Source organism: Aricia agestis, chromosome 19 (genome assembly GCF_905147365.1).
Source record: "Aricia agestis chromosome 19, ilAriAges1.1, whole genome shotgun sequence".
Classification (NCBI taxonomy): domain Eukaryota; kingdom Metazoa; phylum Arthropoda; class Insecta; order Lepidoptera; family Lycaenidae; genus Aricia; species Aricia agestis.
In genome coordinates, this window is record NC_056424.1 from 3,230,297 (window position 1) to 3,249,551 (window position 19,255).

A 19,255-nucleotide genomic window follows, 5' to 3' on the forward strand; every position below is an offset into this window, starting at 1 on the left:
AATTTATAAGTTTATTCATCCCTTATTCGTGCTATATAAGGCATTAAGTGCTAAAAATGTCACATCAATTAATAATTTGGCTATAAAAATTGCATAGCTTTTTATGTGTGGTTACTGATTCTCATCACTTGAACTATAGTTAATCGATATCATGAACTAATTGACTTTCTTTCCTGTATCATAATGTGCTTCGAAATAATCGACAAATAGAAATATTCAAGAAAATAAACGCACACTACTTGTATGAAAATAAGCACAAAATGGCCACGCGATGACGAGCTAAGACTACATCTATGGTATTTAAGTATATAATAAACAGTATACTTCATCTATGCCTATATCCATAATCTATGGGCATAAGATTACAGATGTCGATCAAAAACCACAGATTAAACCTGAATTCACAGATTATGCTACCAAAATTTGCCATTGTATGGAAATGTCCTACCCCTGGTTTGTGATCTGTGGTCAATGCTCGTCAAAAATCTCGCCTTTTCGAACTGTAAACATATTTTTAGAATTTTACTAAATAATTAGAGAGTACAACAAATGAGTGATAAATAATGTTTTATTTTTGTATACCATGAAGTGGTTACTTTAGTGAAACATTCTGGTATGAATTGTACAAATAAAAAGTAAACTGGAGGTAAGAGAAAGTGTTTATGAAAACAAAAACATTTATCGTGGCTGCCTTTTTACATGACTTATGAATCTTTGCATTGGCGCTCCTTATCGATAAAGAAGGCCAAGGATATAATCCTTGTACATAATTGTAATGTTCCAAATCCTGTCACATTCCTTTAGGTTGACTAATATAACGCGGTCAAGAAACTCGCTCTCAATTGATATCAATCTATGTTTTTAATTTTTTACAGTCACCAGTCATTAATATTAATGCCGTACTTGTATCATGTGTTGCAATTTATTACACTTTCATGCGTACTGTTTATTTGCTTCAGTGCAACAAACATTACTTTGGATGGCTCCACAATATAGTAATGAATTGTTTCTAAATAGTTTTTAAAAAGTCGCTGAATGTGGATTGCATATTATTAAGTAATTTAATGTAATTACCTGTTGGGATTGTTATTTCTTACAATCCCAACATTACCAAAAATCCAATGAAGCCTGCAAACCTTTTGATTGCGGTGTTCGACCCCAGGAACACTATTACTTATTATTTTTTAGGATAAAAATGAACCTATATAAAATTCCAGAGACTTAAACTACTACTATGCCAAAGATCAAAATCCATTCAATAGTTTTTGTATGAAGAAGTTAAACAAGTTGTCATTGCGCCTGCCTAATCCTGTATGTGTTTTTAGTAAAATTTTCAGGGGTAGACAATAAACTATTTTATTGAATGATTGATGGATTTATCAATAAATCCATCCATCCATCCAGCCATCATTAATCCTTCGATTGTGGATTCTTGGAAATCTATTGTTTACGCGTTCGACCACTTGGGAGTTGATAGGTTAAATAAAATAGTTTATTGAAAATTTGATTAAAAACACACACAGGATCTGGCAGGCGCAACGGCGAAGTGTTAAGTGTTTAAGTTAAGCACTTAAATTTTTTTTGTTTGTCTGGAATAAACCACTGAAAGTGGTATGGTCTATTTGCTATAATTTCTTACCTTGTGTTGTTTTATTTTTGTTATATTATGTTGTACTTAATATTCAAAGAAAGATTTATATATAAATAACAAAACACACTATTCAAGCAACATACTTTGATCGCAATTTCCAAGAATTGCTATTGTATTCTATTGTTGTCGCGATCACCAGTGCTTGTGCGGGCCTTGAAGGATTGAAGGATTAACGGGCCTTTAAAATACTATAAATGTGATATAAAGTCTACATACTCTTCTACTAGTTTACTAATTTTATTTTCTTAAAGCACTCATATACAGTGTGAATGCTGGTGCCAAAATGTCCGCCAACCGTGATGAGGGGCCAGTGTACTACCGGGAAATACAGAAGAATGCTTACCTCAAGAGAATACCCACTGACATGAACACTAGTAAATTACGGCCTCTGGGTCACAAGGTAAGGCATTTAAAAGTAAAACCTTTTTTTAATGGATATATCAGAATAAGCAAAACATATTTTAAAGTCTGAAAAAATTATATTATAGTAATTCTGTAACAAGAAAAAAGATTTTGCAGATGTAATAATCTGTACAAGCTAAAACTGTAGCCATAACGTTAATAATTTATTGTTAGTAATTAAGCATATGTTTTATTCATATACAGTACTTAAGAAAAATAATTGCTCTGAAAATGGGACATTGTTTGGAAACTTCTACAATGTTTTTGTTTACAATACATATAACTTAAGGCATGTATATAACTTAAAGCCTCTGACCACAGAAGCGTTAAGTTATATATAAACCACTGGACCACAGTGGTTAAGAGCATGGCTCTTGACTCCGAGGTTGTGGGTTCGATTCCCACGTTGAAAACATGTTATTTCCAAGTTTTGCTAGGATAATGCAGGCTGATCACCTGATTGTCTAACAATTGGGCACTATAAAATTACTCCTGCGTAACTGGCCTGGTTTCATTGAAACCAGCCACCGTCACCTAAAACGATGTGGGAGTTATTAATCCTTCGATTGCGGATTCTTGGAAATCTATTGTTTGGTTTGTCTTATTGAAATCTATTGGTTGAATTCGACTGCTTGAGAGTTGATAGGTTAAGGCACGTATTCATGAATAAGTGGCTTTACTCCTAATCGATTAAAAATGTTTTGTTAAAATATAATCTTACACATATTTAAACTCTGTTTTAAAACATTTCGGCAACTTTACATTTTCAAAACATTGTATCTCATCATTTACAAAAAGATCCACTCTTTTCTAACACAATGTTTTGTCATACACATTATGGTTATAACTAGCCGATTGCAGATGTTCAAAGGGAGAAAAAAACATACATCAGCATCATTTCATCATGTGAAAAAAGTCACTTGTCGGATAGCTATTAGGTTAGAAGGATAGATATATTTTAATATGAGACTACCCATATTTTAAATTTACTGCTCGATTTACCCCAAAATAAAGATATTGAGTAATGTTTTTATGTGTAGGTAATGCTTCCCTTGATAAATCACGGTATGTGTAAACGCTCTAACAGTTTGGAATATTAAATAATCGGCCAACTGCGAGTCGGACTCGCGCACGACGGGTTCCGTACCGTTATAGAGCAAAAATAGGCCAAAAATTTTGTTTTTTGTTTGGGAACCTTAAACTTTTATTTTATTTAAATATTATTAATTATTAAAGTACATATATAATTAAGGCTTTTGTGAAAATTTTAAGTGCCTACCTGTTGTCATCATTGATACCGAGCAAAAAATGTTTAAAAAATCACGTTTGTTGTATGGGAGCCCCCCTTAAATATTTAATTTATTTTGTTTTTAGTATTTGTTGTTATAGCGGCAATAGAAATACATAATCTGTGAAAATTTCAACTCTGAAAGACGAAATTTTTTTTTCACTTTTGTATGGGCAAGGGCCCGAGCGTCACGAGCCATACAAAAGTGAAAAAAATTTTTGGTCTTTGCGCCGCTACTTTCACGGTGAACTCTCTACAAGGTACACGTACACACCCTAAAGTATTATCACTTATTTTTGTTACACCCTGTATATACAAGAATTGCTCGTTTTAAAGATATAAGATTACGAGCAAAAAAAGCCAAAAAAATCACGTTTGTTGTATGGGAGCCTCCCTTAAAGGAGTGAGCCCACTGAGACGGGCCGTGCCGGGGCTCAGCGTGCCGGGGCTCATCGCAAAAATCCGCCTCCATACAATTTGTAGGAAAGCGGAAGCGCGTATCGCACACTGTGCCGGGGCACGGTCCGTCTCAGTGTGCTCACTCCTTTAATATTATTAGTGTGGGAGAGGAGGGAGGTGCTGTTTGCATGCCTATGCGTACACTCACTCATTTACTTAAAGGTTAAGGTTTATTTCACGGAATATTGCTAAAAATAATATCATACAAAATTTTAAGCCATTGATTTCCGCAAAGTAACGCCTGATTCTATTAACTAGTTTGGAACATTCCAGAAGCCGCCTCTCAAGCCGATGTGGACGTTATTCTGCGTGCACAACGGTCGGACGCCGTTCCTCGAGCAGTACCCGGACACGGACGCGACGGTGTCGCACCGGCCGGCGTGGCGGGCGTGCCTGCGGTCCGCGCGACACGTCACTGCCAGTGTGAAGCCGCATGTCGGCGACGAGTATGACTTCCTGGTGGACACCGATCACGGTCCTGTGAGGATGCTGGCGCCGGATTGGTGAGTTTTTTTAGTAGATCCGTTGCCTTGCCCCTTTAGCCGAGACGTTTTCTTGAATAGGTCTAGGTGTTAGGAAAACGTCTTGGCTAGGGGCTCTGGATCTTCTCTTGTTAATTCCTAAATTAGAGTTAAGAGAAAAAAATTAAAGAATCTGTGAAGAAACATGTCTAACTTATTATGGCACAAACCTAGATGTTTTGAGTATGTGAAATCTATACTAATATTATAAATGCGAAAGTATCTCTGTCTGTCTGTCTGTCTGTCTGTCTGTCTGTCTGTCTCGCTTTCACGCCAAAACTACTGAACCGATTGCAATGAAATTTTGTACACAGTTATTCTAGAGTCTGAGAAAGGACATAGGCTACATTTTGATGTGGGAAAATATCTTATTTCCATGAAAATATCGATGAAAATTACTTCGCATTGCGCGTGGCCAGCGCTCATCCCGGGGGTCCTGGGTTCGAGTCCCGCAGGCGGAACAAAAAGTTTTCAATGTTCCTGGGTCTTGGATGTGTATTAAAATAATATTTCAAAAATCTTAAATATATTTTATGTATAATATTATAAAAAATCCAGAAATATATCGACGCGATGCAATGAACATTTTAGTTCTAATACGATTCAACAGATGGCGCTTTTTTTTTACTTCGTTGGAACATAGAACTAATCATACTTATTAGTTATTATGTTTTTGTTTATAGTTTTTAATACGTTAGAATATTATGTTTAATAATATTATCACTTGCTATAATAATAATCAATCTATCTTATCTTATAGAACTCCTACTGCATTTCTAAGGAGTTCGAGTGTGTTGTGTTGGCCTATATTCCATCCAGAAAATATATCAATGCAATCAACATTTTAATTCTAATATATGAAAACAGATGGCGCTTTATTTTTTACTTCATTATTATAACAGAACTAATCATACCTACTTTATTATATATTATTGTTTTTATTCATAACTAGCTGTTGCCCGCGACTTCGTCCGCGTGGACTTTAGTTTATAGCGCGCGGTGTCAACAAAATTAGTGTCAAATTTAAAAACTTTTTAAAACCCTGGTAAGTGGTACCCCTCTTAGGGCCGCGCTACACCGGAATGGCAGCGCTGAAAGTGCTCGCCTCGCCGCTGCCATTCCGGTGTAGCGCGGCCCTTAATTAATCAAAATACCCAAAAACAGCTGTGCAGTGTGCACATAATCTGTACTAATATTATGAATGCGAAAGTATCTCTGTCTGTCTGTCTGTCTGTCTGTCAGTCTCGCTTTCACGCCAAACGCCAAAACTACCGAACCGATTGTAATGAAATTTTGTTTACTGATAGTCTAAAGCCTGAGAAAGGACATAGGCTACTTTTTTACTGGAAAAAAGGGTTGTAAGGGTCGTAAATTTGTTCAAAAAATTCATAATAGATGGCGCCGTGCGTCTTCTACATCGCGCTGACGCTTGCTCAAAAGTCTTTCTATAAGAGGTGGTATCATCTTACATTTAAGTCTCGATTTTTTTCGATTGTTATATCTATTCTACGGTATTAAATAACTCAGTACTTTATCTGTGCAGGCAGTGACGTAACCTTAAGACCAAATTTCACCAACGACTGTTAAAGTTAATGCTCGAATTAGTATCACGTTAGCTGTTTTGTTTTTCATATGAATGAAAGAGAAGACAGGATATTTTAACAAGCTGTTAACACGAACAGACGTTGGTGAAATTGGGGCTAAACCTATCAATGATAAATAGTTTATGGGTAAAGTTGTGTAATTGGGGGGCTAAATAAGCTTTAAAATTTGGCATAATATATAAAGTTTAACATACAAAAATGAAGTACTTATTGTTTGCACACTGCACAGCTGTATTGATTTAAGGGGTACCAGGGTTTTTTTATAAAAGCTTTTGACACCAATTTTGTTGACATCACGCGCTATAAACTGAAGTCCACGCGGACGAAGTCGCGGGCAACAGCTAGTATACGATATAAGACAAATTGATTAAAGTTTTGGCAGCATCACAATCATTGCAAACTTTGTGCATATTTTATTTCGCCTAAACTTCTTCACACAGACAGAAAGTGTACACTAAGTTGCTATTATCTTACATAACTCCAGCAGGCTCAGCATGTTCCCCAGAGAAGCGGTTTCTTTCTATGGAAGAATAGACAAAGTTTTGTCACTAAAATCTATCAGTTTGTCCATTCTTTCCTGTTCCTAATGTTGTCATGCTGCCTGCACGATAGTATGCACAAACCTCAGTGGTTTTACCATACGTTGCACAAATTCCAGGGACTCGATGCAGGACTGGGTGAGCATACTCCGCAGCAAGCTGCACGAGCTGCGCATCCTGTCGCGCGGGGAGAACGTGTACGGCGCGCCGCCCGTCGCGCCCCTGCCCCGCGCGCCCGCTCGCGACCCCACCTCCCCGCTGCCGCCCACGCCGCCCGTGCCGCCTGATAGGTGAGTTATTGAACTTCGGACATTAATACAATATTTGTGCTGCAGAAGCGAGCTATTCGTTCTATTTATAAGATGTCGTCTTTGGAATCTCTAAGAGAAAAATTTAAAGAAATAAGAATTCTGACCGTCACATCTCAATATATTTTGGAAAATCTCTTATATGTTAGAAAGAACATAAATATTTTCAAAAAGAAAAGTGATAATCATAATGTAAATACTAGAAATAAGAACAAGTTAGCAATACCAATGTTCAGACTAGCCAAAATAAGCAAATCCTTTAAAGGCCAATGTATACGCCTATACAATAAAATCCCAGAAAATGTTCAAAATCTACCTTTAAACAAATTTAAAAAATCAGTTAAAGAACGTTTGTGTGCTAAAGCGTATTATAAAGTCAATGATTTCTTCGAGGACAGCACACCTTGGGAATAGGGTGGCTCCGTGCAGGTAACTTTTCTTTTAATTTTGTTACATAGCTGTAAGCCATAACATTGTAATTTTCCATTTTTTTAGTAAAAGATGGCCCCGTGCGAGTTTCTTACGCCGGTTCTTCTCGGCGGGGTAGTTCCCGAACCGGTGGTAGGCAACGTAGTTTCTTCGTTCGACTTTCAAAAAGTGTATCATGATACCCATTTTGAATAAAAAGATATTTTATTTATTTATTATTTAACTACCAGTTTAAAAACTTTGTTTTTGTTTGTGTCATATAGTGGCCGCTTATTATCACTTTTTTTTCAATTTTGAAATTTTTCGCCTTAATTAAGTACTTAGCTTTGTAGCTAAATTAATAACTTAGCATGTCCCTTATAATTCGTAATTGGTTTAAAGGACTATATTATGTATTATTTGTGTTTATGGACGATTCAACGGCCCTGCTAAGTGATTTTTATTTTTCATTGCCGACCTGATTTTACTCCGGATTTTAAGTACTCAGTACTCACGTTTGAGGAGAATCTGCCATCCCATAATAATATATCAAAATAAAGAACATTCTATAATATAGCTATGTTAAATGTGTCGCAAAGGTTGAACATGTTCATGTAAAGTATCATATTTTCTGATTTCGTAGGTTTATCTTCATACCTTCTATCTATGTTGCAGAGTGCCAGGCATTGAAATCGCTCCAACAAGAGCGGTAGAGCCAAATGAAACCCGAGATCCGCCAGCTCCGACCACTGAAGCTCCTTCCCCACCACCTACCACGACCACTGCAGCTACCATCACCACCACGCACACAATCACACCCAGTACATCCAGCTTATCAAATCTCCGAGCGAACGGACCGAGCAACTTCATCGAGCCAACCGAAGTGGACATCTCCCAATGGGATGTACCCTTCTCATCCTTACCCAGTACCAGCCAGGATAAGAGAGAAAAGAAGAGTGTGGCGAAGATCTGTGGACAGAATATATGCCTCGATGACTCTATACTGAAGCGGAGTGTGGTGGATTCCAATGAGGAGTTTTTTCAGGAGCTGGATAGGGACGAGGGTTTCACGCAGAGGTTGCTGGTGAATGATGAGAGAACTGAGGAAGAACCAAGGTATACCTCTATTCCATAGTTTATTAATTTGTTTTATATATACTTAACATACTACATTTACAATAGGGAAGATGCGAAATTTTTATTTTTGTGTTTGTGTTTATTTTAAAGAACTCCATGTAGAATAGACTTGAAGTATATTAAAAAAATTAAAACACTGGAATTTACTGCAAAAAATGGGATTTAAAATTGTGCGATCCATTTAGCGTTAAAACGATCAAAACGTTAAAACGATAAAAACGCTCTAAATAGGAAGCATTTTGAGCGTTTTTATCGTTTTTAACGCTAAATGGAACGCGGGGATAGCAGGTGTGACGTCACTGAACGCTGATTGGTGTTTTGAAATCCGTTCCGTTTCAAGTTACTTTTAATTCGTAATTTTTGTAGAAAAACAATCTTATCTTAATAATAATAATAATAATAGCCTTTATACAGATAACACATTTTACATGACATTTTGTTTTGTTTATTTACTTAATCCTGGATGATTCTAATTTTTAATATCCTATAACATATTTCTATTTATTATCTGTTTGCTGCACAGCATAGGCCTCCTCCAACTTATTCCAGGTGTGTCGATCGTTTGCTGTTCTAGTCCATGTGGGACCTGCAATCTTTTTTATGTCGTCCACCCATCGCCTGGGGGGACGTCCACGTTTCCTTTTAAAGTGGCCCAAGAACCAAGAAAGTATTGATTTACTCCTCTTATCTTTGCCACGTACTGTGTGTCCTGCCCATTTCCATTTTAGTCTTTTGATGGTAACTATTACATCTCTAGTTTTTGTTTTATTTCTTATATTTTCTATTCTAATCTTGTCTGAGAGTTTTTTCCCTATCATGCTTCTGTTCATTGCGTTTTGACATGTTGTTAGTTTTCTAATTTGTGCTTTGTTTAATGCCCAAGTCTGGCAACCATACGTAAGAATTGGTATGATACATGTATCGAAAAGTTTTCTTTTGATCCCCATATTCATTTGCTTATCTTTCATTATTTCTTTTAGACTCCAATATCGTTTCCAGGCATTGGCAATGCGTCTATCTATTTCTTTCGACATAAGGTCATTTGTCGATATTAGGTGACCCAGATAGATATACTCACTGACATATTCAATAGCTCTGCCTCCAACAGTTACAGGTTCTTCAGTGCTATTAGTTATAATTTATGTCTTTGATGTGTTCATCATCAATCCTGCTTTTTGGCTTTCTGCTTCCAGGTCAATCAACATTTCTTGCAGACCTTCCTTTGTTGGTGAAAACACAATCAGATCGTTAGCAAATCTAAGGTGGGTTAACTTTTCGCCATTTATAGTCAAGCCTTTTTCTTTCCACTCGATTTTTCGGAATATTTCTTCCAAAACAGCGCTGAACAGCTTGGGAGAGATAGGGTCACCCTGTCGAACGCCTCTTCTAATTTTAATCTCTTTTCCTTCTTTTTCTAGCTTTACTTTTGCTGTGCTGTTTTCATATATATTCCTGAGTATTCTGATATACTTATTTTCTATTCCTTGGTTATTCAGGGCTCTCCATATCATTTCGTGTTCAAGTAAATCAAAAGCTTTACAGTAATCTACGAAGCAGCAGTACAGTGTGAAATTATATTCTCTGCTTTTCTCGAAAATTTGTTTAACCACGTGGATATGATCTACTGTTGAATAATTATTCCTGAACCCAGCTTGGGGTTGGGGTTGGTTTTCGTCCAGTATCCTTATTCGATTAAGCTTATTCGATAAAGTATTATTTTAGCGAAAATTTTATAAATGTTTGACATAAGGCTGATTGGCCTGTAGTTGTTTATGTCATCCTTAGCGCCTTTCAAATGTATCAGCGTGATGGTAGAGGACAACCATTGTTCCGGAATTTTCTCAGTTTTTAGAATTTCATTGAATATTATTGTGAGTGTGGGAGCAATGTGTTCCATATTTTCAATCAATTGCTCGTTGGTAATGTTGTCTGCCCCAGGTGCTTTATCCTTCTTTTGTGATTTAATAGCTCTCTTTACTTCAGACAGCATAATATCTGGTATAGGTTCTTCATTTGATAGTTGCGTTTTTTCCAGGTTGTTTTTGCTGGAGTATAAATCTTTGAAAAAGTTGGTTGCAATTGTTATTATTTCAGTTCTCTTGGTGCTTAATTTACCTTCTTTACTTTTCATTTCTTATCTCATCTTATCTTACTTATATATAAAATTCTCGTGTCACAATGTTAGTTACCGTATTCCTCTGAAACGGTTTTACGGATTTTTTCAGTCAATCAGTTCAGTAGGTCTGAGAATCGGCTTGCATTTGTTGAATATAATAGTAAATTATTACAACTCGAGACTGTCGGCGACCTTTGTTTGTGCGGCCGGCGACGGGATAGCGATGGACGTTTCCATGGTACCTTACTTATTTAGTCACTTTAATAAAATAATAAGGAACTTCATTACAACTACAAATAACTAATATGGCACAACAACGTTTGCCGGGTCAGATAGTATTTTATAAAATATTAACCTTGCAGTGGCCCTTCTTTTATATTTTTTAAATAACATTTTAATAGCAAAATTTTCATAAATATTATATCCTAAGATCCGGCCGTAAAATCCTGCATGAATCGTTTTTTTCGATCAAATATATTTTAAAATAATCTTTAGAACGTATAGAATGGATTAATGTTGGGTTGCCTTGTTAAAAGTAGCCGCAAGTAACTCTAATTGAGCAAAATGAAATTCAATAGAAAAGTAAGATCTAAGAAGGAATGACATTGAGGAATGACAGGACACTACGCATAAAAATAAAAACGCCTGTTAAATAAAAATAGAAATCCTGCGGGTTCTCGACGTCCTCAAGTCCTCAAGCCAGGCATAATAATTGTAGGCCTGAACATTGATGAATAACTATGTCTGTTTACGGGCTGGCAACCCTAGGTTGCGGCCGACTAAGAGCTGGCAACCATTTATACCTTATTTTGCCACGTCATTTTCTTTTAAATGATGTAAAATTTACTGAAAAAAAGATACATGCAAATTTATGCATTTATCTCTTGAACATTAAACTTAATTAAAGGTACTTGCAGCTACTTTTGACAAGGCAACCCAACATTAATCCATTCTATACGTTCTAAAGATTATTTTAAAATATATTTGATCGAAAAAAACGATTCCTGCAGGATTTAACGGTCGGATCCAATACTATTATATTTGCATGTTCCCTATTACAATAATATTATATTTAAGGTAAGTCCAATCACAAAATAGAGAGAATTTCTTTAATCTCTAAACATTTTTTCCACTTTTAAATGGTTTTTTTCGACGCCCTATAGACAGTCAGTCATGTGCTTTTCCTTTTCGTAAATGCTTCAAAGAAGTTGGAGTTGTTATGTAAATTAATAATAATAATAATAAACATTTATTCAACATGTAAACACATTACACCACATTACAAAACAGAACATAGCAAAACAAAAAACAGAGAAAAAAAACAATCAGACGGACATTATAATACACATTTTTAATATCTATCTGGGTACAAAACACAATGTAGTGTAATGCGAATGCTGTCGAAAAGGACCCCACTCAGGTGATGATCGCGGTATAGTACCTACACCGCGATCCCTGGTGTTCTGTGGAGCCTTGTTGTCGTTCGCTCGACAGATGCACACTGGCGTGCAAACTAATTAAGTATAATAAAATAGTATATATAACAATCTTTATAAGTAAATGCATAATAATTAGATAAAAAAGATATGCTCAAATAATTTGTATACTTACATAAACTGTACCTACTTAAATAAAATGATAATATATATAATATTGGCAAAACACGTTAAAACAATGATTTAGAAGTATTAAATTTAATATTATCATTAAAAATTATAAACCGCAGTGCCACTGTACCTTTTGTTTTCAGCATACCGCAAAGGTCAAATGTGACAGTAATCCAGGTATCAAACAAGACCCCACACACGGCCATACCAGTTATGGGCGGCGAAGCTGATAATATATTCGACTTCAATTTCAAACAGAAACTAAAAGTCACTCCAGAGGACTCCGACTTTGTAAATATTGTAAATACTGAGGTTTCAGTCCAGAATGATAATAATAACGTCGAAATTACTTCTACAAATGATACTGTTATTTCTGATCATCAGACTGAAGTTAGTCACAGTCGAAACGGTACCAATAATGTTGAAGTTGTTTCTAACGGTAATATAAGGACCAATAGTACAGATGAAACTCCCAGAACGAACAGTTACGGGACAGTCTTCGATAATACAACAGATTATGGCCACATTAGTCTAACTACGACTGTAAATTTGAATGTGGAAACGAAAAATAAAGATGGGGTGTATGAAAGGTTATGTATGGCATCGACATCTAATAAAACGGCTTCACCGTTGTCGATAAGACGAATACTATCGACTGATAAAGCGAGGAAATCGTCCCTACCTAACTTAGAAGTAGCGTCAGAGTCGGCGTACGAATGCTTATTTCCAAATGCCGAGAGCCAAAGAGAAGAAAGAAGTACAAATGTGGACTCTAATGTGCGGGTAGTCAGGGCGAATGTGGAACGATCACAAAGTCAGAGGGTGAATGTTGAAAGGTCGCAGAGTCAAAACGCGTATGATATAGCGCCACGGAGAAGGGAAATTGTTCGGATGCAGGATAATAGCCCAAAGAGGGAGAAACCTGGTAAGATTTTTTTTAATAATAATTTTATAATCCGTTTCATACCAAAGATATTTAAGGGCAAGCAGGAATAAATTTGGTTTTTTTTAAAGGAATACAGCATGACTGGTGAGACCATAAAGTTAATATACCTAGCGGAATAGAGAAACAAAGGCCTGAGCAGAGAGATGTCACTATCAGTAACACTCCGTGATGATAGCAGCACTCTTGTTTTGACGTCCAATCGGCACGTGCCGCCTATGAGATTAAATTGTCACGTGCCGCACGTTGACAATTTAATCTCATAGAAATCATGTTCAATCATGCTTGTGTAAGTGTATACGTACACATATATTTACTCACAGATGAAACCAATTTCGGTTACGTTTGGCAGCTCGAGATTGTTGCTCTATTCCGCTAGGTATATTAACTTTATGGGTGAGACATGATCAATACTTAAGGATAGTACGCGGTATTCGATTCTCATTATAATTATGTAATAAAATTAGGAACTTAATTTATGACCAAATTTCCCTTTAAATAAATGTATCATGGACACTTATTAAATTACTATGCGGTCGGCGCGGCCCAACACGCCCCGCGCCGCGCGCTACCCCTGCCGCGCGTGGTGTCCATGCGTTGGGTAAATAATTATTTTACTTTAAGCTACATATTTTGATATAATATTTTTATATTTATTTTCAACTAAGTAATATAATAGCTAAATATCACGTCCGAGTATTGAACATGTCTCACCAGTCATGCTGTATATTTCGTCAGTTACAAAATCGCACCGTTATCGAATATCATACATCTGTATGGGAGTTGTCATACCAAGCAATGTATTTAATACATACTTTTTTACTAGAGATTTAAAGACATGCTTATTACTTCTTCAACAGAAAAACAGGAGGTGTTGCAACCGAAACCGATATGGAAACGAGGTTTGACGGAGTTGTCGCTGCTCAGCCGGCTGCGCGGTATCGGACAGTCCAAGAGGCAGGACAGTCCCACGAGACAGAATAATGAAGACAGGTATTTATTTATTTTGGCACATCAACAGCTTGTAGGAATTTACATTTACTCTTAAAAATAATTAACAAAATTAGATTCTATCCTATTTGCTAATAACAGAAACGCTATGTAACTAAATTATACTGTTATCTTCAGCATTTTATGTTATACGCTAATTTTAAAGATAAAGTAAGAGAAGAATACTCTCGATCATGTCAGCTTTGAAACAAGAAAAACTAGATCAAAATCGGTCCACCCGTTTGGATGCTATGATGCCTAGAACAGACACATAAACACATCAAACTTACAACACTCCACTTTTTTTGTCTGGGGAAAAATTGACTTTTTATCTCCTCGAGCAAATCATTAATTTGCAACATACGAATATATTAACCTTTTGAGTAAAAAAAAAATGTAGTTAACTACAGTACTACTTTGTAGTGTATGTATGAGTATGGTAACTTTTACAGAACAGCCAATTCGCCAGCGAAAGTGGTGCATCGATCCCGGCCGGTCAACAGGGTGGACAGCAGTCGGAGAAGAAGTAACTCGCTCACCAACGGTAAGAGCGCTTACAGACGCTTCGACAAGTGCCGTTCGTCTGTAAGAAGCCTAATGAACTGCTATCTTGTACCACTTTCAGATCTATGACGAGTTTAATGACCTCTCAAAGTAAAGCCACTTTGGCTCTTGTTCTTGCTTCTATTTCTTTGTCTCTATATCCAGGTGTGCCGTGCGTCCCCGCGCCCGCACCGACGTCGTGCGGCGCGAGCGCGCTGCGCGTACGTCAGATCGCAGCGCTGCGGGCGGAGCAGCGTCGCGGCGCGTGCCTGCCCGCCGCCGTGCAGCCGCGAGACCCCCCTGTGTTCGCTGACTATGACAACCGCGTGTGGTGAGTCTCATGATTTTAGACTGTAAACTAAGATAGCTGTGAACAAATCTTGTGCTTAAAGTCTTTGTAATAATTTTGCATATAGACGATAAAAACTTATTACTTTTTAAATATTTCAATTATTAATAGTATATTCGTGCTGTTCGTATTTAAAAGTGGCAATCATATCTACGGAATGAATGTCTATTAGCTCCTCGACTAGACTTATTTCTACCTACTGCCGGACTATATCTTTATTTTTATTTTTTAGGGTGGCGCGGTGGGGTGGCGGCAACCGCACGGGGCGGGTGGGGGACAGGCTGGTGGCGGTGGCGGCGGCGACGGCCAGCTCCGCCCACCTCGCCGCCACGCTCGTCAAGGCGGCGCGCACGCCCCGGGTGAGTGTTACAAGATGGCGGCAAAGACATGGAATTTTATGGAAATGAAACGCTTTCAGTAATATTTTTTGGCCTATTAAAAGCCTTACAGATTTAACATAACCGTCTGGCAAAATAAATCATGTTAATTTAAATTTATAATAATTATCTCTCCTTGGTGTGCTGATGCCTGATATTAATGTTCATGTTCATCAATGTAATATCAATTTTCAGGTGGACGTGCTGTTCCATAGGATACCGTTAGGTCAAATATATCTGGTCATTAAGAAGGATACGGAGGCGTTAGGTGAGTTCTAATACTTATTTAAGCTTTCTACAGTCCAATACGCTACATTGTGGCATTGTGATCTCCACAGAGTAGAGAATGAACGCTATCATTATGATATGGCGGTGCATTTAAGGTGAGACCGGACTAAGCGATACTACGCTGCATCGGTGCCTTTGTTACGAAGGGTTGCTGCTGCGTAATACGGCTTGCTTCAATATTCGTTGAATAAAATCGTATATTTTATTCAACGAATATTTGGCCATGACGTGTCGCATATTTGACGACCTCTGTGCCTCAGTTGGTGGGCTGTTGGTAGCTCAAGCCGAGGGTCGCGGGTTCGAATCCCGCCGACGGAACAAAAAGTTTTCAAAGTTCCTGGGTCATGGATGTGTATGAAATATGTGTATAATATAATAAATATTAAAAAAATATTTATAGTATAAAAGTATTAAATATATTTCCGTTGTCTGGTACCCGTAACACAAGTCCTTCAGGTACTTACCACGAGGCCAGACTGACGTGGTGTGAAGCGTCCATAGATATTATTATTATTATTACATCGTTGCAGGTATAAAGATAGACAGCGAGTGCTGTATTACGGGCGTGGAGGCGGGGTCGGCGGCGGCGCGCGCCGGCCTCCCGCCCCCCGGCCGCTGGGCCGTCACAGAGGTCAACAACAGACCCATCAACCTCGTCAAGGTCAGTACGATGACGCTCGAGCGATGCTGACCTTTTGACGTCTATCGAAGAAATTGATCCCTAGGTAAATGGCAGACCTAAGTAATTCGGTCGCGTTAAGTCAAACCCATCCGACCGATTACAGCTAACATTGAATTGATATAAGCCGACTGCCGACCACATGATGCAGGTCCATCAACTGCTAGGCAGTTGCAATAAATTTCCTCGGTGGTACGAATAATACTGGCCATGGAGTATCCCTCTACTAATAAAAATATTTACACAGTGTTTTCCCTGGAAAAACATTGAAAAATTCGCTAGAAAGACAGACAAAAAATTGAATTGCTTGCCTATTTTGTTTCTTAATTAAGTTTAAAAGTTTCAAAATGAAACGTTAAAATTCACAATTTGACAACAAGTGATAATAATGGTCTTAACCAAGTAGAGGACGCACGCAACAGTACTATTATAGTAACGGCAGTCTCTGTTTTGGTATTTCTAGTACAATCTTGGTCTTGGTGGTCTTGGTCAAATCTGCCTGTTCTCGGTCTTGGTCTTGGTTTTTCTAGTTTTAGGATAGTCTTGGTCTATGCCTTGCTTTTTTGCAAGACCGATTTTGCTCATCACTAATGTTATCTGTCCAGGGTGGTCAGGAGGAGCTGAACCGTCTGGGCGCGCACGGCACGGAGGTGTCGCTGGTGCTGCAGCCCGCCGCGCTCGTCCGCAAGCTGCGGGCCGCTCTCAAGCCTACCAAGACGCTGCTGAGCTTCAAGTAACCAGGGTCACTTACTGCCGCACTCAGAGACTTACAACTGATTAATGTTCCACTCTGAGTATGGCAGTTAGGTGTTGATTACTATACCCAAACAACCAAATGTCTCACTCGGCTTCAAGAGAACTTTAGGGACTTGTCTATGGATTAATCATAAAGTTAATATACCTAGCTGAATAGAGAAACAAAGGACTGAGCAAGAGAGATGTCACTATCAGTAACACTGCGTGGTAAAAAGAGACGTGTGATGCATGGCAGCAGCACTCTTTTTTTGACGTCCAGTCGGCGCGTCCGCACGTTGACAATTTAATCTCATAGAATTCATGTTCAATCATGCTTGTGTACGTGTATGCGTACACATATGTGTCACACAGATGAAAACCTATTTTGGTTTCGTTTGACAGCTCGAGATATTTGGTCTATTCCGCTAGGTATATTAACTTTATGGGATTAATACAATATGACTCGCTCGTCCACAAGCTGTAATGCCTTGATTATTACCGATAGAGTGGCTAGACAGTGCCCTCGGCCGAGCACTCGGTGCACTCTAAATACAGTTAAGAGGCTGCACGCTTCAAGAAGACCAGGGCAATAAAAGTTTATAGGATTTTTACATTTTGTTGAACGTTTTCTTTGTGTCGATACTGATTCATAGAAGAAAGATATAAGTTTCATGTGTGATGAGCAGTAATAATTATTGTATAATGGCAATAACATTTTATAGAATTTTTACATACCATTTTTTTAATAACATTGGTCGTGGCTCTGACGTCAGACGTTTCGTGGCAATATTCAGGCTTCAGATAGACTATGGAGGGAAATTTTACATAACGGCAATAACATTTTATAGAATTTTTACATACATACAGTTAAGTAAAAACTACAAATTTCGTGAGTTGTTACAACATTCTATTTCTTGACTTATGGTTTTGACTATAGAATAACTAAAGTATTACGACCAATGTCTTTCGTGTCGAGTGTTGACCTTTTTTAAATTTATTTTTTTTGGCGTTTATACTCCATATCCTAAACTCTGTAAGAAGTCCTTGTGATCTAAAGTCTAAACAAAAACGTTGTAAATAAACCTCAGTATGAGGATTATGACGTTTCCAATTTAAGAGGTGCCATTGCAATTCTCATACAAACGTAATACCAAAATAATTTCCCATAAGAGAATATTTAGTATTTACCATATTTGAGTTATTATTCAGCTTAAAATAGTAATTACCTAGGCTCCTGTACAAAGATTCACTGCAAAATATTTATATACTTACCAAAAATATGAACGATAACAATATTTACATACTAAATTGTAATCGTTCATATTTTTCGGTATGTAAATATTCTGCAGTAAATCTTTGTACAGGAGCCTAGGTAATTACTATCTTAAGCTGAATAATAACTCAAATATTATGGTAAATATTCTCGTATGGGAAATGATCTTGGTATTACGTTTGTATGAGAATTGCGATGGCACCCGGACTCTAATACATAATAACTGCGCAGAATACAGGATGTAACAAAACAAAATGATAATACTTCATCATCAATTAGTTTCGCTCGGGGTCCGTTTTGAGACATGAAATGACCATCGCGGCCCACACTTTTTATGAAAAAAACATATATTAAACATTTAATTTTTTTAACAAATTACGGAAATTACAAAGGTATTTTTTAGATATCAATGAGAAAAGCCATGTTTTGTAGCTATAATTATCTCAGTCTGAAGTTTGGAGTGAAATATTGGTGCAAGCTATAGATATTGACATTAAGAGGATACACCAGGGGCTAGAGTAACCTCCCTTACCTCAAGCCTATACCGCAGAAAACGATAGAGACAACTGCAGAAAATCAACGATTCGTTGTCCCCTGATTCCTTCTCTAAAACTTAACCGATTTAAGTACTTTTTTCACTTAAGATTAAAGAAAGGCTTGAGCTGTGTTCCTATGTTTTGCTTTTTTTGTATAATCTAGCCAAATCTGTTTTCTGGACGTTTGAATGCAGCGGAAAATCTGGCCATTTTTTTGGGGTTTTTGAACGTTCATATCTTATTTAATAATTAAATTATGAAAAAAAGGAAAACATAGGTACATTGTATTAGTGGCCGTAGATATTCAGGAAAAAAATTATAACTTTTCTAGCATTATCCAGGGAGGAAACAGGGGACAGCGTTTGTATGGAAAAATGGGCGGTGTGGACTCCTCTTAAATCGAACATGCTTGGTCCGCACACAATGGGTCGGCGGTCCGCCATTTGGTGACCCCTGCTTTAGGGTGTGTGTCCCCTGTATAGTAGATTTCACTGTCAAAGTA

General features: G+C 37.4%; 1 protein-coding gene across 1 annotated transcript; it reads left to right on the plus strand.

Moving 5' to 3' along the window:
• The first annotated feature begins 495 nt into the window (after nt 1-495).
• LOC121736788 lies at nt 496-17,138 on the plus strand. Its single transcript, XM_042128175.1, has 13 exons — nt 496-646; nt 1,903-2,051; nt 4,074-4,303; nt 6,584-6,754; nt 7,856-8,296; nt 12,184-12,965; nt 13,844-13,976; nt 14,426-14,517; nt 14,682-14,847; nt 15,098-15,224; nt 15,438-15,510; nt 16,061-16,191; nt 16,815-17,138. The coding sequence occupies exons 2-13, from the start codon at nt 1,935-1,937 to the stop codon at nt 16,944-16,946; spliced, it is 2,595 nt and encodes an 864-aa protein (XP_041984109.1). The 5' UTR covers nt 496-646; nt 1,903-1,934; the 3' UTR covers nt 16,947-17,138.
• Nucleotides 17,139-19,255: the final 2,117 nt, after the last annotated feature.